The sequence below is a fragment of the Cyprinus carpio genome, chromosome B16, assembly GCF_018340385.1.
Source record: "Cyprinus carpio isolate SPL01 chromosome B16, ASM1834038v1, whole genome shotgun sequence".
In the NCBI taxonomy this organism is placed as follows: domain Eukaryota; kingdom Metazoa; phylum Chordata; class Actinopteri; order Cypriniformes; family Cyprinidae; genus Cyprinus; species Cyprinus carpio.
Window position 1 is genome coordinate 30329845 of NC_056612.1, and position 22769 is coordinate 30352613.

Sequence of the window (22769 nt, forward strand, 5' to 3'; positions counted from 1 at the left end):
GGGAACCGAACACTCAGGCCATTCGTTACAGGCAATCACCAAAACACCCTGGCACATTAGGAGTGGAATGGTAGGAGGCGATAAGAACGGATTTTACGGAATGTAACCAGTGCATCAGAGCTGGGAAAAAAGTGCCACACGTGAAAAAAGGACTTTTTCAGAACCAAGGTGGGTAGACAGGACAGTGATGAGTTCAAAGAGGACTGCCTGTGGGCGGGATTGAGATAAGAAGAGAGATTGGTTGTGTATGTTTCAGCTTTGTTGAGGTGTCCAGAGAGGAATCCAGAATCTACGGATGCGGGAGATCGGTAGGCCCTCGATGGTTGGCTCCCTGAAGGCGACTTTGCCTTCTTGTGGCTGAAGGAAGGCTTTGCTTGCTAATCCGCATGCTTTGCCTACGAATGGCCTGTCCGAGAGTGGAAAGGCTTCAGGGTGGAGAGAAGCAAGGCAAGATCTAAAGATGACGGAGAGGAGGGCGGAGAATGGAGGCGATGAGGCAGATGCTTCAGTGGATGGGGGGTGATTGTTGAGGACGGGAGATGCAGAGAGAGTGAGACCCGGGTGAACCCATGCACCTGGCTAGGAGCAAAAGGTGACTGTGTCTTGCGCTGGAAGAAGAGGTGCGAGAGAGGGGGGGGACTGAGAGGAATCAGGGATAGCTTCAGATAACAAAAGCGAGATCCTGAGAAGGCTGAAGTTGCCGTATCTGGAGGAGTCTGGTTCCGCTGTGCTGCTGCCCGCATTCGCAGAACAGAGGGGCAGTCTAGGTCGTTGCCAGGCTCCTGTTCAGGGGTCAAAACACTGGGTGCGTCGAAATGCTCAAAGTTGGCCAACGGGTGGCATTGTTACTGGGACACTATATAGGGCATGTCTCCTACCAGAACACTGTCCTGAGATCCTGTCGTGAGTACGTCTAGAAAGACATGAAAATATTACATAATAACACTGCTGTTTGGTTTAGAAAAGAGGACAGGCGAGGGAAGCAATAAATATGTTAACCTTTAGTGCGATGTTTATTTTGGGGTCCTGGTGCAAGGGGAGTGTAATAATGCCCTGACGTTTGCAGAACTGCTCGGTATGTTTAAAGGACAGCCTCATAAGCAAAACTTGAGATGAAGCTGGGGATGGTGTTTTGACAAACCAGCACCATTAAATTCTATCAGGCTTACACTGTGGAAAAATCTCAAAACCTCATTGGGAGTTATGTGTATATCATTACCTTTTCTGCCGCGAGCATGTTTCTTCCTTGCTTGTGCCTCAGACTTCCTCACAGCCAGCTGGAGCAGGTTCAGGTCAGGTCTACCGATTGCCAGCCTCATTCGCATGCCAGGCGCTATGCATAGAATGCAGACCGGAATGGCACAGCAGTACGGCAACACCCAGAGATAGATTGAGAAACAAGAAAAACAAAGGAGCAGTAATATGGACTTATTTTCTAATTTTGCTTAGCCTTGTATATGTGGCTTCAATTCATGTTGTAAATGTCCTTTTTGTTTTTAAAAGTATTTGGTTAGCCTGCAGTGCACTACGGACTGGAGTGGGTAAGTGGGCGCTGAAGTAGGGGATGTCCATTGGACTCTTGTGAATGAACTGGATGAGGTTGCATTTGGCTCTCTCTGGGAAGGCCCGCTTTTTAGGATAAAGAATACAAACAAAAGTTATTAGTGTTATGATAGGTAGCAATATTAATAGATTGAACTGTTTAAGAATGAGTTCCTCACAGTTCAGGCCATGAAGTAAACTGAAGGTGTATGACGGTGCGTCTCAAACTTTCCGCTGGAGTGGTCCCGATACTGCAGTCCTATCATGCGCTCTATATGCGTAAGGAGTACTCTTCTGAGTGGTTAGGGTAAGGGTGATTGGCCCCTGAGCAAGTCGTTGGCCTACTCTCTGATGGAAAGTATCGCAACACCTTTTGCTAAGAATAAAATTAAAATCATTGTAATCACATAAAATAATGTCAAAAGCCAATGGGATTCTAGACTTTTCAGAAAAAAGGAGATTTACCTCTCCAGTTCTTGCTCAGACAATAGCATGACGATTACAGAAACTTTCTGCTCATAAACCATGAGCCAGAAGTCAGCGTGCAGTGCCAGTGAGGGGGGGTAGCCTGTGTTGCAATGAGCCCAGGGGCAGGTATGGAGACAGGTCCTCAATGAAACTGGCATTGATGTAATCATCTTTACCGGACCACAAGACAACACGATTGCAGGTCATATGGCATAAATCCTGATGGCGGTTCTTCATGGTATAGCAACGAGCAATAGCAATAGAGAGCTGGCGAGTATCCTTCTCCTGCTGCTCTTGCAGTTCTTTCCATTGAGCGTCAAGTTTCGACAGACCTCCTTCCCCTGTCGGGCGCTCTAAGGATTGGACTGTTAATCTAACCGTTCTAGCTGTGCACTGAGTTTCGAGACCCTCTCTGGTGCTTGGTAAGGGTCACCTTGGATAAGTCTTACACCCTCTGCTTTTTTTCTGTGATGTTCCTCCTGAGGGTCAGCTTTTGTGGGTAGTAAGACATTGGCGGTGTCCTTGGTGCCTCCATGCTGGCTCTCTGGGCTTGAGGAAAAGCAAAGTCATCAGTACTAGAGTTCTGTCGCTGAAACAAACTGGAGTCAGATGGAGTCACAGGACCAGTGGGTGTTGGAGTCTGAACTGAGGACTGTGGCAATGTTGCTCCTCCAACTGGGGTAAGAGCAGGAGAAGGTCGTTGGGTGACCATACCAAGGGAGGAAGGACCAGGAGAGGGAGAAGGTGATGGGGCAGGAGAAGGTAGCACATGAGGCTGTGGTGCCCCTGGTGCTCCTGAGGATGTAGTTATCATGCTTTGATGCCCTGGGGGAGCAGCAGCTACAGGATGCTGCATTGTCCAGTACCAATGTTCCCACCTTGTGGAACAGCATAAGATATTGGGCCTCCCGGGGGCAGCTGTTGCGGGGCTAAAGGCTGTGAAGTGGGGTGGCGTTGGGACTGAGCTGCAGAGGTGCCACAGACTGGTTGGAAAAAAACATAGGAAAAACCACAAAAAAAACAAAAAAACACATCTGAAAACTCAAAGGTGCAGAGCTAGGAGGAATGGGTAGCTGAGGTTTGTAGATATTGTGAGGGAGTGCTGGAGGACAGGACTGGGAAAGGATTTTAGGATGAGGGTAGTTTTTTGATGCTGTGAAGGAGTGCTATGGTGCATTTGTATCTGTGATGAGAGAGGGCCATGCGGTACCCGAGGCTGAACAGGAACATTAGCCCTCAGAGGGACTGCTGGGTACGCTGGCTGTTGGCTGGGTTGATGAGTAGGGATTATTTGTGATTGGGGGCAATGAGGGTAGCGGTGGGAGACTGAGGGCATTTGTGGATGAGAGGAAAGGAGACATGTGAGTGGATGGTGCAAGCATTTGTGGCTGCTGGGGAGGAGGCATCTGTTTTGAGGCAGGAGGTATCTGCATATGAGGTGCAGGGCCTAAATGATGAGAGGATGGTGGTATCTGGGGGTGAGGAGCATGGGGTAATTGATTGACGGGAGGTGTTTGTGGCTGTGAAGCAGGGGGAATCTGTTGATTGACATGCGATAAGTGTGGCATTGACACAGAGGGCACTGGCTGGGAGGAAGGGGGAATTTGTTGATGTAATGTGGGCTAAGTGTGGCATTGACATAGAGGGCACTGGCTGGGAAGATGGAGGCATTTGCTGATTAGCATGAGCCAAGTGTGGCATTGACACAGGAGGCACTGACTGGGAGGATGGTGGCATCTGTGGAGGTATGCCTGGATGGGGCATCTGGCCCGGGTTGACAGTGTTAACTTGTGGAGGTTGGGACTTCGAAACAAATGAGACAGGGGGGTAACCCTGATAGGGCTGCACATGGGTAGCTGGAGCTCCAAACTGTGCTGGCCTCTTACTTGAAGTGTGGTGGTCCTGGTTGTCTTACTTGGGCTATGTATTGTTGGAACTGAGGCTTAATTGCTGTGGAAGCTGTGGCCCAGGCAAAGGTCTTGGCATTTGCTGTTGAGTTGGTACAGGTGGGTAAAACAGCTGTGGTTGACTGTGACCACCCTGTCGAACAAATACCTGCTGAGGTTGAGGCTGGTGATGATGGGCTGGCATTGCCTGTGGCTGGGAGGCTCATGGGAAACAGCACCAGGTTGCTGCATGTACTGGACGTGGGGTTGCAGTGGGCATCTGAGGTGGCGCTGCATACACTGATGGCATTGGTTGGTGTCGGCCAGGGCAGGGCATAACTGCCTGGGCAGATGCAGGACTGTAGCTAGGAATAGGTGTCTGTACACTATCCACTGTAGTGGTGGAAGGTCGGACTGGAGTGACTGGAGGGCCGGGTTGGTTCTGTGAAGATGGAGGACAGTACCCAGACACAGATGGTGGTGGAAGGACCCGTGGGTTGGGCAGCTGTGGGAACTGATGCTGTGCCAGAGGAGGCTGGGAAAGACTGTGACTGAAACTCTGAGAAAGGGGAGGAGTTGGAAAACAGGAGATCTGAGCAAGAACTTCAGGAGGTGGTAAATTTGGAGGAAATCTGGGTTGTGTGTAGAGTAAACCCGAGTTAGCTCCAGGCCAGCGCAGAATAGATCTAGCAGCGGCTCCGGAAAGCACAGAAGGATGGAACCAGGTGGTGGAATGGTAAATTCAGGAGGCAGGCTACGTAGCTCTTCTGGGAGATCTCCACCAAGAGCTAGGATAGCAGCACTCAGCTCTGCCAGTTCAGGGTCATCTAAGTTTTCAGGATCCACCCACTTTGGCCTTTTTTTTCGGGGGTGGCTTTGGGGCAGTGGGTCTTTGGGGCCACCTTTTTTTTTAGTTCCCTATGAAACATTTAAGCAGTCAAATTAGAAGAACTAAAAGTAATTGGATGCAAACACCATCAAACTTTCTATTAAAAACAAGAAAGAAATACACGTCCTGACCAAGAGGTTTGAGTTCTGTGCAAAAGAATTATACAACAGAGTAAAAAGATTTGTGATCGTAGTTACTTTTTACATTATGGCTTGTCTCTCTTCCTTTCGAGCCTTGCAGACAGTCTTGGCTTTCTCCAACAGCCGAGAGGCCTTTGTTTCCAAATCTTCATAAAATTCTTTGCCCTCCTGAGATTTCTTCATTAGATCTTCATAGGCCTCATAGGAGGCCACAAGCATCTGCACAGTGCTGTTCCATCTAAAAAGTAAATAAGTATACTGATGATGCTACGCTTGCTAAAGTTTATGCATATTTGTCACATATCATTCCTTTGAGTCATACTTATGTTCAGTTTCTGCCAGGCCCTTGCGCACAGTGGCATACTGCACATTAGCTTCTGTCAGTGCCTTCAGGATATTCTCTTGAGCCGTCAGGTTCTGATCAAGGTATAATTTCACCTGCTCATACTTCTTAAGCTGTTCCTTAAACAGTTTCTATGGGGGAAAAGAAAGCAAAGATAAAACTATAATGCATTGAAAGATTTCTAATACAATCCCTTTAAAAAGTTAGTGGCACAGTCATGTAAAGCCCATACCTTCATGTCAGCAAGCTCAGTTGTAACTAGTGAAGTAGTGATGTCATCCTGCTGAATGAGGTCTCTAAGTTGCTTTTCCAGGGAGCTTCGTTGGTCCCGCATTTCTTGCACTTTTCCCAAAATTCTTTTCATAGTCTGGAGACCTGCCATCTCATCTGAAAATGTCAAAAATTTTAATTCACATGAACATACATACTGTAAAATTACCTTTTATGTGAACTATGTCATAAAACACCCACCCTCGCTAAGTTGAGGTCTTGGCAATGCCTCTCTAAGGGTGTCTAGTGGTCCACCAAGGAGCCTCAGATTGCTGATGTGCAGATTCATGGCCCGATGAAGTTCTGTGTTGGTGAAGCTAGCTTTCTCGTGTGCTTCCAAATACTTTTCCAGGTCTCTCCGCAGCTCAGCCAGAGCCGAGGGCTGTTCTGGTACAGCCTGCTTCCCAGCAGCCTCTTCTAAACTTCGCTCCTCTGCCTCATCCTCATCCAATACATCTCGAATCTCCCGCAAAGAGGCTTCTACATCGGTGAACACACCTGAGAGGACTGAGGATGAAGAAAGTGGAGGAAGAGAAATTGGATACAAGAATTTAACATTTTTCTTATGTTTAACTGTACGTTTTTAAAGAGCTATTAAACAGATTGAATTAAGCAGCGTAACTTGATTCAAAAAGTAAAGTATTTAGCTTTATAACTGGTAATATGACTGCACGATAAATCATATGCGATATTTAATGTGCATCTTACTGCTGATTACAGGACCGGCTTTACTGACAAGATGCACATTAAATATCGCATGTGATTTATCGTGCAGCCCTAACTGGTAACATGAAAATACCATGAAAAAGAACTTTGAGTGATGCCACTAACCCTGCATTGACTGAATTAGGTTTTTTACAGTATCAGGTCTCACACTCAACGCAGCACATTTTTCCATCAGCACAGAAGGAAGCGTATTATACATCTCTGTATTGTCTACTGACTCTGGGTCCAGACCAAGAGAGTCCATGAACTGTCTGTGGGAATATGAAAACTGAGACATTTAGATGCATACTATGTGTTTGTATGAAATTTCTTTAAGCTGTTCATACTCACTCTAATGTTTCATTCCTGCTGTCTATTTTAGCCATGACAGTCCTTAGCAGCTTGGCCTTCTCTTCACTGTAAATTTGACAGAAAAAAACTAAAGAGTTTTTAGTAGTAAAACACTTGACATTTTGTCCTATTTTGGATTGCCCTTCAAGTATAACGTATGGGGAAGCTGACAATTATCAGAATGAGGAAGTGTTAAATTGTGGTGTATATATAGACATATAAATATAGATATGTAAGTGTATATAAATAAAGATACTTATTATGGAAACCTGTAAAGAGAGGAGGCCTCGTGGGCAGACATGGGCACCAGCTTTGCAAAAATGTCTGGGCCAGTGACACTGGGGTCTGTTGGGTTTACAGGCAAGGCTTTCACCAGTGGGGCTCCTGTGATGGAGGCAGGACAGCATTAACTTCTAGAACAGTTTCAAACTTTCAACTCTTACTTGTTTTTTTTTTTTTTATCCCCAGCAAATCTTAAGCTAATGCACTTATTCTAGTCATGCCATATTCATGCCCCATGCAGTTACGCAGCACTACAACATAATGTTGGCCAAAATACCTTTCACTGAAGTCAGTGTTTCCAGAGGTGGCACAGATTCATGGTAAATGAAGTCATTGTCTTTTTTGGCAGAATTAAATCTAAAATGAAAAGGTGACATGAGAAGGGACAAATGAGTTTCCTGCAACTTTTTATGCAAAATTGAATTACGCCTTTTTGGTAAGTTAAGTATATCCATCATATCTGCTCACTTTCCCGCAATGACATCCATGGTAAATCTAAGGGCTTCCTGTACACTGTCTGGTTGACCCTTAGCCAGCTTAATTGCCTCGTTCAGTTTGTCTATTGAGCTTTGAAGGTAAGCAACCTGTTGAAAAATAAATAAAAGATTAGATTAAAAAAGGTTTACAAAACAGAAGGTTCTTTCTGGGTTCATTTCAAACTTATTTCAAAAAAATCCTCCTCTTCCTTTGAAAAAAATCATGAACTTATTTTAAAATCATCCTCTTCCTCTCAGTGGTTTAGTTGATGAAAATAAACTACAAGAAACGTTAGCCACACTGTTCTTCCTAAAAAAAAAAAATTGTACAAAAAAAAAAAAAAACGATATTTTTAAAGGACAAGAGGCCAAGATGAGGTTGAAACTAGTTCTCCATGCCAAAGAACACAGATGGCCACTAACTGAAATTGAAGACAGAAAAACAGGCATGTTGTACCCTCTCTCCATACTTCTGCTGCTCTTCTGCCTGTTTTCCCATGTGCAGCTGTTGAGAGAACAAGGATTTGTATGACTTGCTTAGAAACATTAAAAAAATAAAAATCACATTTGACCAGCCTGCTCTGTAGTTAATCCAATCTCAGTTTGAATGGAGGACTCACGTGAGCAACTGCAGCAAAAGTAATAAATCTTCATTTTGCACTAATTTCTTCCAGTCTTTCTGTATCTTTCCTAACATTGAAGCGGTTTCTGAGTTCTCCAGAGCTCTGCATGCCCTCTTTATAATAGTCCACCACCTGAAGACAAAAAGATTTTCATATCCAAAGTTATTTTACCAGTCATACTGCCAAGCAAATGGGACATATATAGCCATGAGCATGCTCAAATTTAGCAACGAACCATGATCTTAAGATGAAATGTACTTGTAAATGGTAGAAAAATAAGCAAGTACCTGGGCACTTATCCGAGCGACGAGAAAGCTCTTCCTGTTGTCCAACATAGATTTTTTCCAACAGGCACTCTTGGGCCTGACCCTGAAAAACAGCAATTAGTACTTTAGCCCTAATCTACAGCATGGAAAAAAAAAAAAAAAGATGTAAACAAGCACCCTTTATGTCAGCAGATGAGTTAAAACTATCAAGAGATCATACCAGCATGAGGTTGATGTGAGATTGAGGATCTGGTGACTCATGTCCACACTGAAGTTGTGGCTGAAGTGATCTCTCAGGTAGGTGAACGCTCCAGCCGAGCACTGGAAGTGTGTGCAAGATACTTTCATTCCCTAACTTAGTGATGTGAAAAAGGTAAAAATAACATTTACATATTGCTTAAAATCCCCAGATATTTAGAATTTTATGAAATCTCACTTTTCACTCTTAGTCACTGTGTCACGTGGCACACCCACAGACTTCTCACAGTCTGTTCGCTGACTGACCAATGCCATATTGCTCACAGAAACACCAAAAGCATTTTCTCACTCTGGTGTCATGTAAAATGGTGGCGAAATAGCACTGCACCACTACAACTGTGGTGTTCTGTTAAATTTGTTATAATTTTTTTCTATTGATAATGTCTTTAAATGTCTTGGCATGAAATGGAAATTCACACTTTTTTTCCTACTGCTTCGCTATGATCTTATTGTGAATGATTACATCCATGCACATGCTTTTTTATTTGTGAAGAAATGCTAAAATGGAAAGAATTATTTCTCAGTCTGATGATATATGAGTAGCTGAAAACTGCAGTTCCAACATGATGAGCACGCTGCATTAAATCACATTATATTTAAATTGGTGTATGTATGCTGTGCCTTCTCTAATTTAGCTCACCTCTTCGGATACCCTGTTGTCCATGGCTCCCAACATTGAATGGAGCGCTCCTACAACAGGGGAAACCATGACTCGATCAGAACACAAGCTCGGTTTTGAAACAATACCCTCCTCTGAACAACACAGTAGTTAATTTAATCACAGACAATTGCAGGCATTGACTAGAGGCAATAATACATATCAGTCTAGTACTAACTCACCCAAATTAATAAAGGATGCATTGGGGGGGGCTTGCTCATAGCAGATGTCCTCGTGGGTCACTGTCTTCTCAGAAAATATCTCTGTCCTATATATTAAACAAGAAAAGTTTAAGCAGATGACTAAAAGTCAACAACAGCAGTAGACATGAGAGGGAAATATGACGGCTGGGTTGGTGCCCTCACCAGGAGATCGGGACAGCAGCTTCCTGCCCATATCCCAAAGGCACACGACTCTGAAGATAGTGCAGTTGCCCGAAGTACTTCCTTAAGGTGCTGCAGCCTTCAAAGTCTCGTGTGACCTTCACCAGCATTCTAGAAAGACAACAATGCGAGAATATACAAAATGCATAACCATAGACTTCATGCTACCGCTTGCTTAACTGGGTAAAGCATGGTGATAGAAATGTTAACTGTGATTTAGACACAGGAAGGGACACATACAGTGGGGAAAATATTGATTTGATCCCTTGCTGATTTTGTAAGTTTGCCCACTTACAAAGAAATTAAGGGGTCTGTAATTTTTTTATTGTAGGTTTATTTTAACGGATAGAGACAGAATAACAACCAAAAAATCCAGAAAAAAAAACATTCTATAATGTTTAGAAATGAATTAGAAAGTATATATTGCATGCGCTGTAAGACTTACCTGTCTCAATTGCTCCAGTTTCTTCAACTGCTCATTATAATTGTCAGGATCTTCACCGTAGTTCTTCAGGATGAACTGAGAAAAGGGAGGAGAGACAAATAAGGATTTATACACAAAAGAAAATAAAGCAGAGGAGTGTTCTGATCTTTTTGGGCACAAACTAACAAATTTTCAAGAATACAAATATTAACAATTAAAAACAAAATTAAAGCAAATATTATAAAACAAAATATTAAAGAATGATGAATTATTTTGCATTCTTCAAATCTCCACCAAAAAAAAAAAAACCGGTTCAGAATTTCTTAATTTCTGGTATATTTGGTGTATTTATTTTCCACTAACAAGACCATTCAATACAAAAAATACAAAATGAATACAAACAAAATAAAAAAGAAAGGAAAGAGAAAAGAAACAAACAAACAACAAAAGCTCTCAACCTCTGACAATAAAGAGACAACTGAAAAAAAATAAAATTTGTAGTCTGAGGAATCTGGAAAAGCTGTTCCTCTTGAAACTCGGTTCACGCAAATATAATAGTTCTGTCAATTTGTTTCCATGCAACACTGTCAATCCATTACCATGTATAAACATAAACAACAACCTTTAACAATCTGAAGCTGCTATTCTCCCTTTGGCCTAGTTGTTAGGAATGGATCCGATAACTACTATGACGCAAGCTGATAAAAAATTCCTGACTACTGTGAAAAAGTGAAGGATGACGAAGCATGGAATTTTAGGTTTAACACATTAATATAAACATTTAATTCACTACCACACAGTATGCATCCTCAGGAAGGGACAATGCAGTAAATTGCAGATGAAACAATCATCATGTCATTTACTCACCCTCATGCCTTTCAACACCCATATGACTCCATCAGTGTAACTTAAAATGAGTCATTTGTAACGGAATGTCTGTTCTTTTAGATACATCTGAGTGAATGGTGAACACAATTGTCACGTGGTTAGTAAGATTTTACTGAGATACAACTGTTTTGATGTCTCTATACGGTTCTCACTCAAACGCCTATAATATGGGCCAAAAGATGATCTGGGATATGTCTTTATTATTATTATTATTTTAGAGTTTGACATCACCAGTCCCCATCCCCATCTTCATTACATGTAAAAAAAAAATACAATATGAAGATTTTTTTTAAACCATCCTGCCTTTTGTTTTTGTATTTTGTATATGTATATATTTGGTTGAACTGTTCCTTTAAGAAAACACAGAATAGCTCACACAATAGCTGAAAAAACTAGGCCCGCCTGGGCTAAAACTTGAGTTTTGGGGTAGATCACTTGTAAAAAATAATGCTGTTTTATTTTCAGTGTGTATCGTAGCAGTGACAGTAGCGTGTGGCTCGTTCAGGCCTTCTGGTCCCTCACCTGTCTGACAGTCGGGGCTGAAACTGGAACTCCCCTGCCTCCTTCAGCCATCCAGCCAGAGCATCGGGCATTCGCGGCACGGCTTTCCATCGCAGCCACCGATGTCAGCTCAGCCCGCCTAAAGTAGATAGTATTATAGCGATCACGCGCACTGGAAAAATAACCAGCGGAATGATTATTTTCAATTTTACAGCTCTGAACGACTGTGTGTCATGTCCCCATTTACACCCATACAGGAAAGCGATTGCAGCTTCCGGAAGTGACGTCATGAGATGTGACCTCTGATTCTGGGAAATGGTAGTTTCTGCATAGAATAACCATTTTTTGATGCTTTATGAAAAATTATTTAAATATATGATTTAACCTTAATATTGTGTTTTCTTTGTCAGTGTACGTGAATCCACGTTTAGCCTATGTTTTTATTTATTTATAGTATTTTATTTTTTACTGTAAATGTCTAATCTATTATAAGAGATACGACCATGTTTGTTCTCTGATCATATATGTATTATAAAAATGAAATGTCGTTCTGTACTTTGCACTGGCTGATCTGTACATCCATCGAAAAAAAATGCACTGGTAGGCTATACCTCTTTCATGTGTAAAACTTTATTAAAGAATACTTTTTAAAATTACAAAATATCTAGCCAACAAATAGCCTACTCATTTAACACTTGAGTGAAAAATTAACAAAAAGTTATAAAAGTGTTTCTGATTAGCGTTGGAACATCTGTGAAACTAACCCCTTTTTTGGTCCTTATTTGAGACCATCACGGTAATAATGCTATATTAAAGGAAATGTAAAGTCAAGCCTTTTCATTTGAGCAAATTCTTTTATTAATTTTCTCTTCTTATAATTTTGTCTGACACTCTACAGTGATAAAATCATAACTGTAAAGCTATATATATATTATTGTTTTTTGTAAATTTTCTTTGTTGTGCATATCTCCTAGTATTATTTGAATGAATTTATATCAGACTGCAACGCTAAACTAAAAAAGTTGTATTATATAGTTACAATGGAGACCAAATTCTGAGGTCAATAAATATGTCTTCTTTTTATTTTCTTATGAAATATATATATATTTTTGTAATATCTGGTGTTCCAGATTTGCTTATTCATTTGTGAAATAAAAATAGTGCAGAATCAGAAATATCTCTTTTCATATGACATAACTATTCTTTTATTCACTTTTTTAATCCTAAAAACCTGGTATTTTCCAGGATTACATTAAAAATCCTATTTTCAGTGTGGTCCTGAGATGTGATTTCATTATTGTACATGATTTATTATAAAAAATGTCACAATAGATTATCTATATATTTAATAAAGTGTTCTGTGCTCCCAGGGTGTTGTCAGTGCTAGTGGATTATTCTCCTCCAATCTGTACTGCGAGGGGATCCCAGTGTCATTACTGGCTGTTATTTAACATATCCAAAAAGACTACAAGTACAGCAATTGCTATGGTGGTGTTCATTGAGATCAAACCATGACAAGTGTCACATCCAAAGCAACAACGCACAGACAACGCCACGCTAATACCTAATGTGAGCTCTCTTTCCACTTTTTTGTGCAAGGATGAACAAATACAGACCCAATTACATCAAAATGTCACCTTGGCGAATATCCTAGTAAACACATATGTCTTAACGCAACAGTTGAGAAAGAAATGCATGTGTATCAGTATATGTGGATCCATGCTTTTTCTCAACAGAAACCTCGGTGTCGAAGAAAAGAAAACAGTGAAGACTATGCAGTGTTATTGTACATTTGATTAAAATCATTTCTGTACTGTACCTGAAAATTTCTTTAGAACTTGGGCCTACCTGAAAAACCTGAAAAGAGTTTTTTTTTTACAATTGGATTACCTCCTTTGTGTTGTTTTATCCTAAAGAGGATGTACATTATTTCTAACACATTGCATATTTTAGCGTAGAATTTCTAGAAATCTGAAAGACTGTCTTGATGACTGTTGTCATATTTTAAGATTACTGATCTTGTGTGAATGACTTAAATTTTTTCCAATATTATATTTTTCTTTATTATTTAAAAAAAAAAAAGTAAAAAGTGTAGGCCTATTTTTGAGTGGCGTGCTAATGTCCCAATTGATGGAACAGGATGTGAAAAATTTAAGATAAATGTTCATGTATATGGTTTGGTTGCATTTTGTGAAGTTAATAAAGATGTAGATGGTTGTTTAAAATATGTATAAAATATAATAATATCGACCATATCGTTCAATATTCTCCTGTATCTAATCGTATTGAAATTGTATCATAAAATTTTTTGAAGTATTGGCAAATATTTTATCGCTGGGTATGAGAATCGATATCGTATCGTGATGGGTTCCGATTTTTGCACCCCCTACGATTATGTAGGAACAGTAATAGATACATTTCTGACAAGAGTGGCACCCTTTAAAAATCTAGGACATCATAACAGGGAGTTCTGACCTTTGTCGCAAAAAGTCTTTTGTTTGTTTTTTCCCCATCACATTTTTGAGAAATCATCACAAAGTATAACCCATATCAACTGAAAGCTTAAAATCTTAAAATTCATCCTGTGAAAATCAGACATTGCATTACCATGGAAATGGTACATCAAAATCGTATTAAAAAATGTTTTTGTTTATGAATTATAACAGTTTATGTTTGGATAGTGCACTTTCACATCTATATGTTCAAAGAAATGGTGGTGCAGTTTAAGGGTGGTTAAGAAGGAAATGGTAATGAGCATTTTTTTGCTGAGCAACTTCTTCATTTTCTCTTCTGTGTTTTTTTTTTCTTGACACTCCCCACACAAAACCTCTTCTGTAAGCTAAATAATTGAAACCGTCAATTGAAATGCTGCCCAAATTATTCTGCTTCTCCTGCCTGGTAAGAAAATATATTCTTATTCATTTTGTTTGTTGTCCAAAATTTCCTATAATTAAATCTCTAGCTGATTTTAATAAACTGAAAATGTATTGTAATATATACAATTGAGACCAAATTCTGAAGCCACTAATAAAACTGTTTTGCTATTTTGTGATCTTTTTTTTTTTCTAAAGAGTTTAAAAAAGATTTCCAATATTTTTTATTAATACCTTGTGTATATGAATTTTGAATCAGTTTATTTTATTTGGTGACATAAAGTAAATATTATAGAATCTTGAATATCATTTATCTTATTACTTTTATGCCACAACTTTTCTTTATTGTACTTTACAAAAAAAGGGGAAAACATGCATTAATGCTTTTTTATGTGAGCTCAGACTGTTTGGAACCTATTGTACAATGTAAATAAGTTCTTAAAAACTGTCCACAATAGATAATATCTAAAATGGATATTGTGTCAAAAAGATATTTTTTAAATTATTAACTTTGAACTATCTAAAGTAACAAATATTATAATTAAATAAAGCATTCTGTGCTCCTCAGTTGTGTTGTCAGTGAACAGTGGGGGGGCTGATTTATCCTCCTTCGATCTGTGCTGCGAGGGGCTCCATGATGTCACTGTTAACTGTAGATTTATTTATCCACATGATTATGACATAAAGCAAGTGCGATGGTGTTTTCAATGACATCACGCTATGGCAAATGTTATATTCAGCCATATGTTTATGATAGTGAAGCAAACGATAATCAAACCCACTTTCAGTACATTGGAGACAAAACCTCAGATTGTTCACTTTTGATCAAGTAATATTAATCAATCACATTCTGGAGAGTATAAATTCAGATTTATAACCGATAAGAAAGATGGACGTTGGACAGGTGATCCTGGAGCAAGTATTTCAGTACACCTGGTAATATAAATGTTTACTCTGAAAATTACTCCTTTGATGCTTGTTGTTGTTGTGTCTCTCTTTTTTTGTTTGTTTGTTTGTTTGTTTTTTTGTTTGTTTTTTTTACTAAAAGGAATCTCTCTCTCTCTCTCTCTCTCTCTCTTTTTTTTTGATAGATTTAAGAGTGTCCATGTGGAGGTCAAGAGCAAATGGAAGCACAATACCTGGAGACTCTTTGAATTTGACATGCACACTCAACTGTTCTGGTAATTAGCTGAGGTTCAGTGGTTTAAGAATGGTGATCCGATTCAACAGTCAGAGCCCGTCCTCACTTTCAGCAGAATAAACTGCTAAAGACTCTGGGAATTACTCTTGTTCTTTGAAAAACTTTAAAACAACTTTGTCTGAAGAATTTACTATTTACATTGAAGGTTGGTTGAACTGATAAATATTTGTACATTTTCATATCTAAACAATCCTATTCATATTTGAAAAATGCAAGATTTGTTTTGCATACTTAAGTAAAAAAAAAAAAATAATAAAAAATGTTGTCCTCAACAGATGTTGCTGGGTCCCAAACAGTTCTGATTATTGTGGTGTCTTTATTCTCACTTGTTTTCATCACTGCAGCTGTGATGCTTATAAGAAGGTAGGACATTTATGTTTGTTTGTACTTGCACACACCAATAAATTACAAATCTCTCAGTCAGTCTAGATGAACATTAACCGACATTGCACTAGTCAAATAAAGCTCTTTATACAATAGAGACTAATTCAAATCAGCTTCCCAGTATTAAACAGGAAAGAAACAGAATCAATGATGCAAACTTCATCAAATATGAGACAAATCCAAATTCTGTTGTAAAGCAGCTCTAACAAGACAAAACGTCAAAACAGATATGTTTAATTAAGGTTAAATCTAAACTGTGCAGGGCTCCGGCCCTCCAGGAACTGTCTTTGAGCAAGCAATGTTGGTGACAGTCAGTGGTTAAGACTTATACAACACAAAGCTGCCAAACTGTATGCAGCCAGAATAAATTGCTATCTTAACTGCTTCAGATTAGTTCATACACCTGTTTGTTTATTTGATAAGACATAATGAAATAATATTTTTAAAAATATTTTCTCAGAATTAAACCCCTTTCATGACATCATAAAGATGTTTGATGTACCAGCTTATGTGCTATATAATATTTCTGCCACATTTACTCTTAAAAGGAAAGCAAGGAAAACTCAAGGAAAGCCAATGGAGAAGAGAAAAGAAGCAGAGGCTTCTCTTTACTGCACTATTCAAACAACGGTAAATATATTTATAAAACCTTAAACATGTAAAAAAAAAAAAAAAAAAAAAATGAATTATTATTCTTATTAGGGAGTAAATATGACATGTATATTATAACAGTAAGAATCACAAGAAGTGTTATCATGTTTAGCACTGTTTCTAAGTTAGAATTCTAAGGATGTACATAACTACCCTGTTGAAAGCACCAGTGAAAAAACCACACTGTTATTCTGAACTCAACAGTACAAAAGATGACCGTTTAAGTCATGTGTTCTTTCTTTGTCATCTGTTTGCTGTTAGACCGACGCTGTCTACTCAACCATCAAAAAACCCTCAAGAAGCCATGGATGGATTGCCCGCAAGTGTTAATATGCTTCAAGTGTAAGCCTTCAAAACACACCACACTGGTCACATATTTCTTCATACTTTATTTTAGGGGTGCTCAATCCTGTTCCTGAAGATATACCTTCCTGCAGAGCTCAGTGCAAACCTGTTTGAAATTAATCAAGTGTTCCTGAAGATCTTAATCAGCTCATGTGTGTTTGATAGGGTTAGAGCTGAACTTTGCAGAAAGGTAGATCTCCAGGAACAGCACTGGGCACCCCTGCTTTATTAACCTGACCAGTTAGCTATGGAGATGATGCAAGTTGCAACATGAATCATTATATTTGACTGTCAGTCTTGGCATAATATTAATAGCAGATATGAGTTTGTAAGTATTTTACTGAAATGGATCTTCTTTATTTCTAGGTCTGCAAACACAAAGCAGCAGATTGATTTAACCATTCTACAGCGCAGTGATGGATGAACAGTTTAATCTCATATTTTCAGCAGTGAAGATAGAAAAATGTGTGTGGTTTGAGTGTGTTAAGTGTTCTGGTTTTGCCTACATTGTTTTGACCAAATTTCCCCTTTCAAAAATAGTAAAACCTGAAATCTTTAGTTTGTGAAATTTTTTGGGTGAGGGTGTAGGTTGGGGAATAAAATAGCTTTAGCTCAATACAATAAACACATGAACAACAGAAGTTATTGAAAATGATAGAAAGCAAACATGTCTGTGTGTTTTTAGATCTAAAATGGTCAAAGGAGGAACTGTCTCTGGCTAGTTCTCAGATATAACAAATATAAATGTGCTTCTACCTTTTTAGATAGAGCTGTAAAGGTTAGTGTTAAGAGTTGGGAGTAGACGGTTAAACTAAAAAAAAAAATGCTTCTCAGATAAACATTGCTTTAAAATTACATGAATAAATTCATTAAATTAAGAAACATTCTAGGAAAGAATGTAAATATAACAATGAATAGTCACTGTTACAATATGAATATGAAGGCTACTCAATATAAGTAATAAGGCTTCTCTAGTTATGAATCTGTTTTGTATGGATTTTTAAACATTTATGTACATGGCATTTGACACTGTAGCACATGCATTTGTGTGGTGTTCTTTTGCATGTTTTGCTTTTAATACCTTTTAATTGTTTTAAAAGGACTTTAATGAATCTGCATTGTTAGAAACAAAATTATGCATAATAAATGTGTTTTGATATTATTATTATTATTATTATTATGTTTATAAGCCGACATGATCCTTTAATTTAATCACACCAACTGATTGATTTACTGATATCCAAAAGACAAGAAAAAAAACTTTATTTAGTTTGACAGTCCATATTGCACATTAGCCCCATTTTAAAAGAGAGAGAAAAAAACTTATATCTTTCTTATTTATTTTATGCCATAAATTTTTTCTCTCTTTTTTAAATCCTCACACTTTCTTTTTATTTCCAATTTGATGCACTGGCAACCAAAAGAAACAAAAGAAGCAAAGTGTTCTCTTCGGCTGATAACAAGACCATTCAGTGCAATATAAATAAAAAAAAATAATTAATAAAAAAAGCTCAATTCATTTGACAGTAAAGAAATACTGGAAAAAAAAATTACCAGGCTTTATGATGGAGCTACAAGAAAATCTACAGAAAGTAGTTCTCTCTTAGGTGACCAAATAAACAAGAAGGTTTAGATATTTAAATATTTGATTAGTTAAATGAATTCACATTATCACAGGAATCCTAAAAGGTAAATGTGAATCATGTTTATCTTTTCAAAAAGCTTTTCTACACTCTTTTGCTCAAATAAAGTATAGGCCTAATTTCTCATTTACTCAGTGTCTTCCAAAACCCATATGACTTTCTTCAGTGGAACATATAAAAATAAGTAATTTGTAGTAGTATGTCTGTACAGTATATGTCTGTTCATTTAATACAATTGAGTGAATGGTGACCAAAGCTGTCAAGTAAGATTTTAATGAATTAAAGGACTCTGTATATTTCTCACATAAAGCTATAATATGGCATATTCCATAGCAAGATGCACTGGAGCTATATTGCATTGTATCTAGAGGTGTAAAAATAGTACAAAGAAATTATACCTGATTTAAAGGATACTTTGTCAAAGATTTATTTAATTGAATTGTTATAGCTTTGGAGCATATACATAAAACTTTGTAGACTTATGGTTTTCATTCTTACTTGCTGTTTTGGTCCTTATGTGAGCCGTCAGTGTTAATGCTATTAAGAAGGAAATGAAATCAGCATTTGTCTGAGCAACTTCTTCATTTTCTCTTCTTGTGTATTTTTCTGACACTCCATACAAAACCTCTTCTGTAAGCTTAATAACTGAAACTGTGAATTGAAATGCTGCAAATTATTCTGCTTCTCCTGCCTGGTAAGAAAATATTCTCTTATGCATTTCGTTTGTTGTCCAATTTTCCTCTGATTAATCTCTAGCTGATTTTAATAAACTGGAAATGTATTGTATATATACAATGGAGACCAAATTCTGATGCCACTAATAAAAACTGTTGCTATTTTGTGTTCTTTTTGTTTTCTAATGAAAATCTGAAAATAAAAGATTTAAAAGATTTTATTAATACCTGGTGTATATGGAGTTTGCATCAGCTTATTTTATTAGTGACATAAATATGACAGAATCTTGAATATCTCTTATTAATTTATGTTATAACTTTTCTTTATTGTACTTTACAAAAAAATGCATTTAATGCTTTTATTATGTAAGCTCAGACTTTTGGATCCTATTGTATAATGTAAATAAGTTCTTAAAAACTGTCACAATAGATGCTCTAGATAATATCTAAAACGGATATTGTGTCAAAAGATATTTTAATTTTCTATAAAACTATCTACAGTTACAAATATTATAATTAAATAAAGCATTCTGTGCTCCTCAGGTGTTGTTAGTGAACAGTGGGAGGTGATTTATCCTCCTTCGATCTGTGCTGCGAGGGGATCCAATGTCACCGTTAACTGTAGATTTATTTATCCACATGGAAATAACGTAACACAAGTGCTATGGTGTTCAATGAGATCAAACAGTGGCAAATGTCATTATCAGCCATATGTTTATGATAGTGAAGCAAACGATAATCAAAACAACTTTCAGTACATTGGAGACAAAACCTCAGATTGTTCTTATTTGATCAGTAATATTAATCAATCACATTCTGGAGAGTATAAATTCAGATTTATAACCGATAAGGAAGATGGACGTTGGACAGGTGATCCTGGAGCAAGTATTTCAGTACACGGTAAATATAAATGTTTACTCTGAAAAATTACTCCTTGATGCTTTTGTTGTTGGTGGTGTTTTTTTGTTTGTTTGTTTGTTTGTTTTTTACTAAAAGAAATCTCTCTCTTTTTTTCTTTCTTTTCTTTCTTTCTTTTTTTTTTGATAGATTTAAGAGTGTCTATGTGGAGGTCAAGAGAAAATGGAAGCACAATACCTGGAGACTCTTTGAATTTGACATGCACACTCAACTGTTCTGGTAATTTAGCTGAGGTTCAGTGGTTTAAGAATGGTGATCCGATTCAACAGTCAGAGCCCGTCCTCACTTTCAGCAGAATAACTGCTAAAGACTCTGGGAATTACTCTTGTTCTTTGAAAAACTTTAAAACAACTTTGTCTGAAGAATTTACTATTTACATTGAAGGTTGGTTGAACTGATAAATATTTGAACATTTTCATATCTAAACAATTATATTCATATTTGTAAAATGAAAGATTTATTTCACACACTTAAGTATTAAATTGTCCTCAATAGATGTCGCTGGGTTCCCAACAGTTCTGATTATTGTGGTGTCCTTATTCTCACTTGTTTTCATCACTGCAGCTGTGATGCTTATAAGAAGGTAGGATATTTAGATTTTGTTTGTACTTGCACAAACCAGTATATTATAAATCTCTCAGTTACTCTATACACTCAGTCTAAATGAAAAAATAAAAATAAATAAATTAAAATTAAAATTTAGAAAGTACAAAAAAAGTACATTTTGTGTAGCTGCCAGGGGAGTTTTATAATGCTGGTGAGAACGGTGGTTAAGGCTTACGACACAAAGTTGCAAAAACTGCATGTAGCCTCAATAAATTGTATTGTGTAATACTTTAGAGTTGTATTGTATCGAGTTATGTTTTAGGATTGAAGGAAATAACTGTAAACTTAGTGAATAATGTTCTAGTAATTCTCTGCCAGGACATTGTCCATTTTTCTACCATTTTTTCCCAACAGTATTTCTTTATTTCTTTATTCATTTAAAAAGGTATAATGAAATAATAATTGTAAATATCTTCTCAGAATCAAACCGCCTTTCTGAAATCATCGAATATTTTTGATGTATAAGCTAAATTGTGCTATTTATAATGCATTTCTGTCACATTTATTCTTAGAAGGAAAGCAAAAACTCAAAGAAAACCAACAGAAGAAAGAGAAGAAGCCCAGGATTCTCTTTACAGCACCCCTCAAAAAACTGTAAATATATTTGTAAAAGATAAACATATAAAAACAGGCAAAAAACTAAAAAAAAAAAAAAAAACCATGTATAAGCTGCATGACTGACATTTTGAAACCACCAGCAAGCTTCTTAACCAGCTAGCAAGTCTTGTTTGGTCAACCAGTTTCATCAAAAAAAAAAAACAAAAAAAATAAATAAATAAATAAATAAAACACACTGGTTATGCTGAGCTAAGCTGGTCTTTTCAGCAGGTCAAGGATGACAGTTGCACATAAAGACATGTTCTGTGCATCTGTTTGCTGTTAGGCTTACACAAACCTGCCGGAAACCAAGGCTGAACAGCAGGAAGATGAAGTAGAATATTCATCTGTCAACATTAAACCCAAAGAAAACGCTTCAGATGTGAGCATTCAATATACCTATAACTGTGGTCAAATGTTTCTACATACATACTGTAATTACTTTTTTTTAATCTGACCAGTAGTTATGGAGATGATGCAGCATAATTCATCATATTTGAAATCATATTTGTCTATCTTGACGTAATATGAGTTTGTGAGTATTTCACTGTTATAATCATCTTTATTTCTATAGGTCTGCATACACAGAGAAGCAGGATGAATCAACCATCTACAGCACAGTGATGAACGGTTAATCTTATACATTCAGCAGTGAAGATACAGATTTGTACTGTAACATGTTTGTGTGTGTGTTTTATCTTTAAAAATCTTATTATCTTTAAAAATCTCTGGCTAGTTCTCTTTCTTATGTGCTTCACTTGAACAGTCTTCAAAAACATTTTATGGCAGCACCGTTGGCAGTAGACAGAAAACTTCTCGGATAAGCATTGCTTGATAGCTACAAAGAACAGTAAAAAAAGAAAAAGGCAAGTGAGTAAAGAAAAACTTTAAAACGTTAAAATTATGTTAATAAATTCATTCAATTAAGAAACATTTTTTCTGCTTTCTGTTGTTTTGCTTTTTAATACTTTTTATTGTAAATAATGTTTTCAATCTGCAACTGTTGTTATAGAACAAATAAGCATAATAAAGTATTGGTGACATTTTTATTTGTTTTATTATTATTTTATCTTTTTAAGCCTACGTGATCCCATAATTTGATTTCATAATTAATCAAGTTTACTGATATCCTAAAACCTGACAGGCAGGTTAGTAAACATTCAACATCGCACATTAGCGCCATCTAAAGGAGATAAATTCCACTGCACTGCTCCCATGACGAACGACTACACACGGAACTTGAGCGCATGTGTCCGAAAGTACTTCCGACGCCCAGGCGAGGTTAAAAAAAAATCTATCATCAACTTTAATATTTATTTTTATATAAAACAAAGTGAGCACGTGTGGCGAATTTGGTAAGGTAATCTCATTTTTATTAATCGCAATCTGAACTGTTGTTCTGTATTTTTATTTTGATATTTCGTCCATGTTAACGATTACAAATGAATAAATAAGATAAATTATTCTTGTTAGTCATTTTTAAAAAGATTTGTTTATGTTGCATATACTTAGTTTTCAAAACAG

General features: G+C 37.4%; 1 protein-coding gene and 2 pseudogenes across 1 annotated transcript; 2 read left to right on the forward strand and 1 right to left on the reverse strand.

Annotated features, from left to right (window-relative positions):
• Positions 1-2003: 2003 nt before the first annotated feature.
• Positions 2004-10837, reverse strand: LOC122139936 (annotated as a pseudogene).
• Positions 10838-13716: 2879 nt separating this feature from the next.
• Positions 13717-15794, forward strand: LOC109105554 (annotated as a pseudogene).
• Positions 15795-19113: 3319 nt separating this feature from the next.
• Positions 19114-21880, forward strand: LOC109106622. The gene is made up of 7 exons (XM_042740317.1): positions 19114-19144; positions 19668-20024; positions 20172-20426; positions 20538-20625; positions 21161-21242; positions 21532-21662; positions 21820-21880. Exons 1-7 carry the CDS (start codon positions 19114-19116, stop codon positions 21878-21880), a joined length of 1005 nt encoding a protein of 334 aa, XP_042596251.1.
• The last annotated feature ends 889 nt before the right edge of the window (positions 21881-22769 follow it).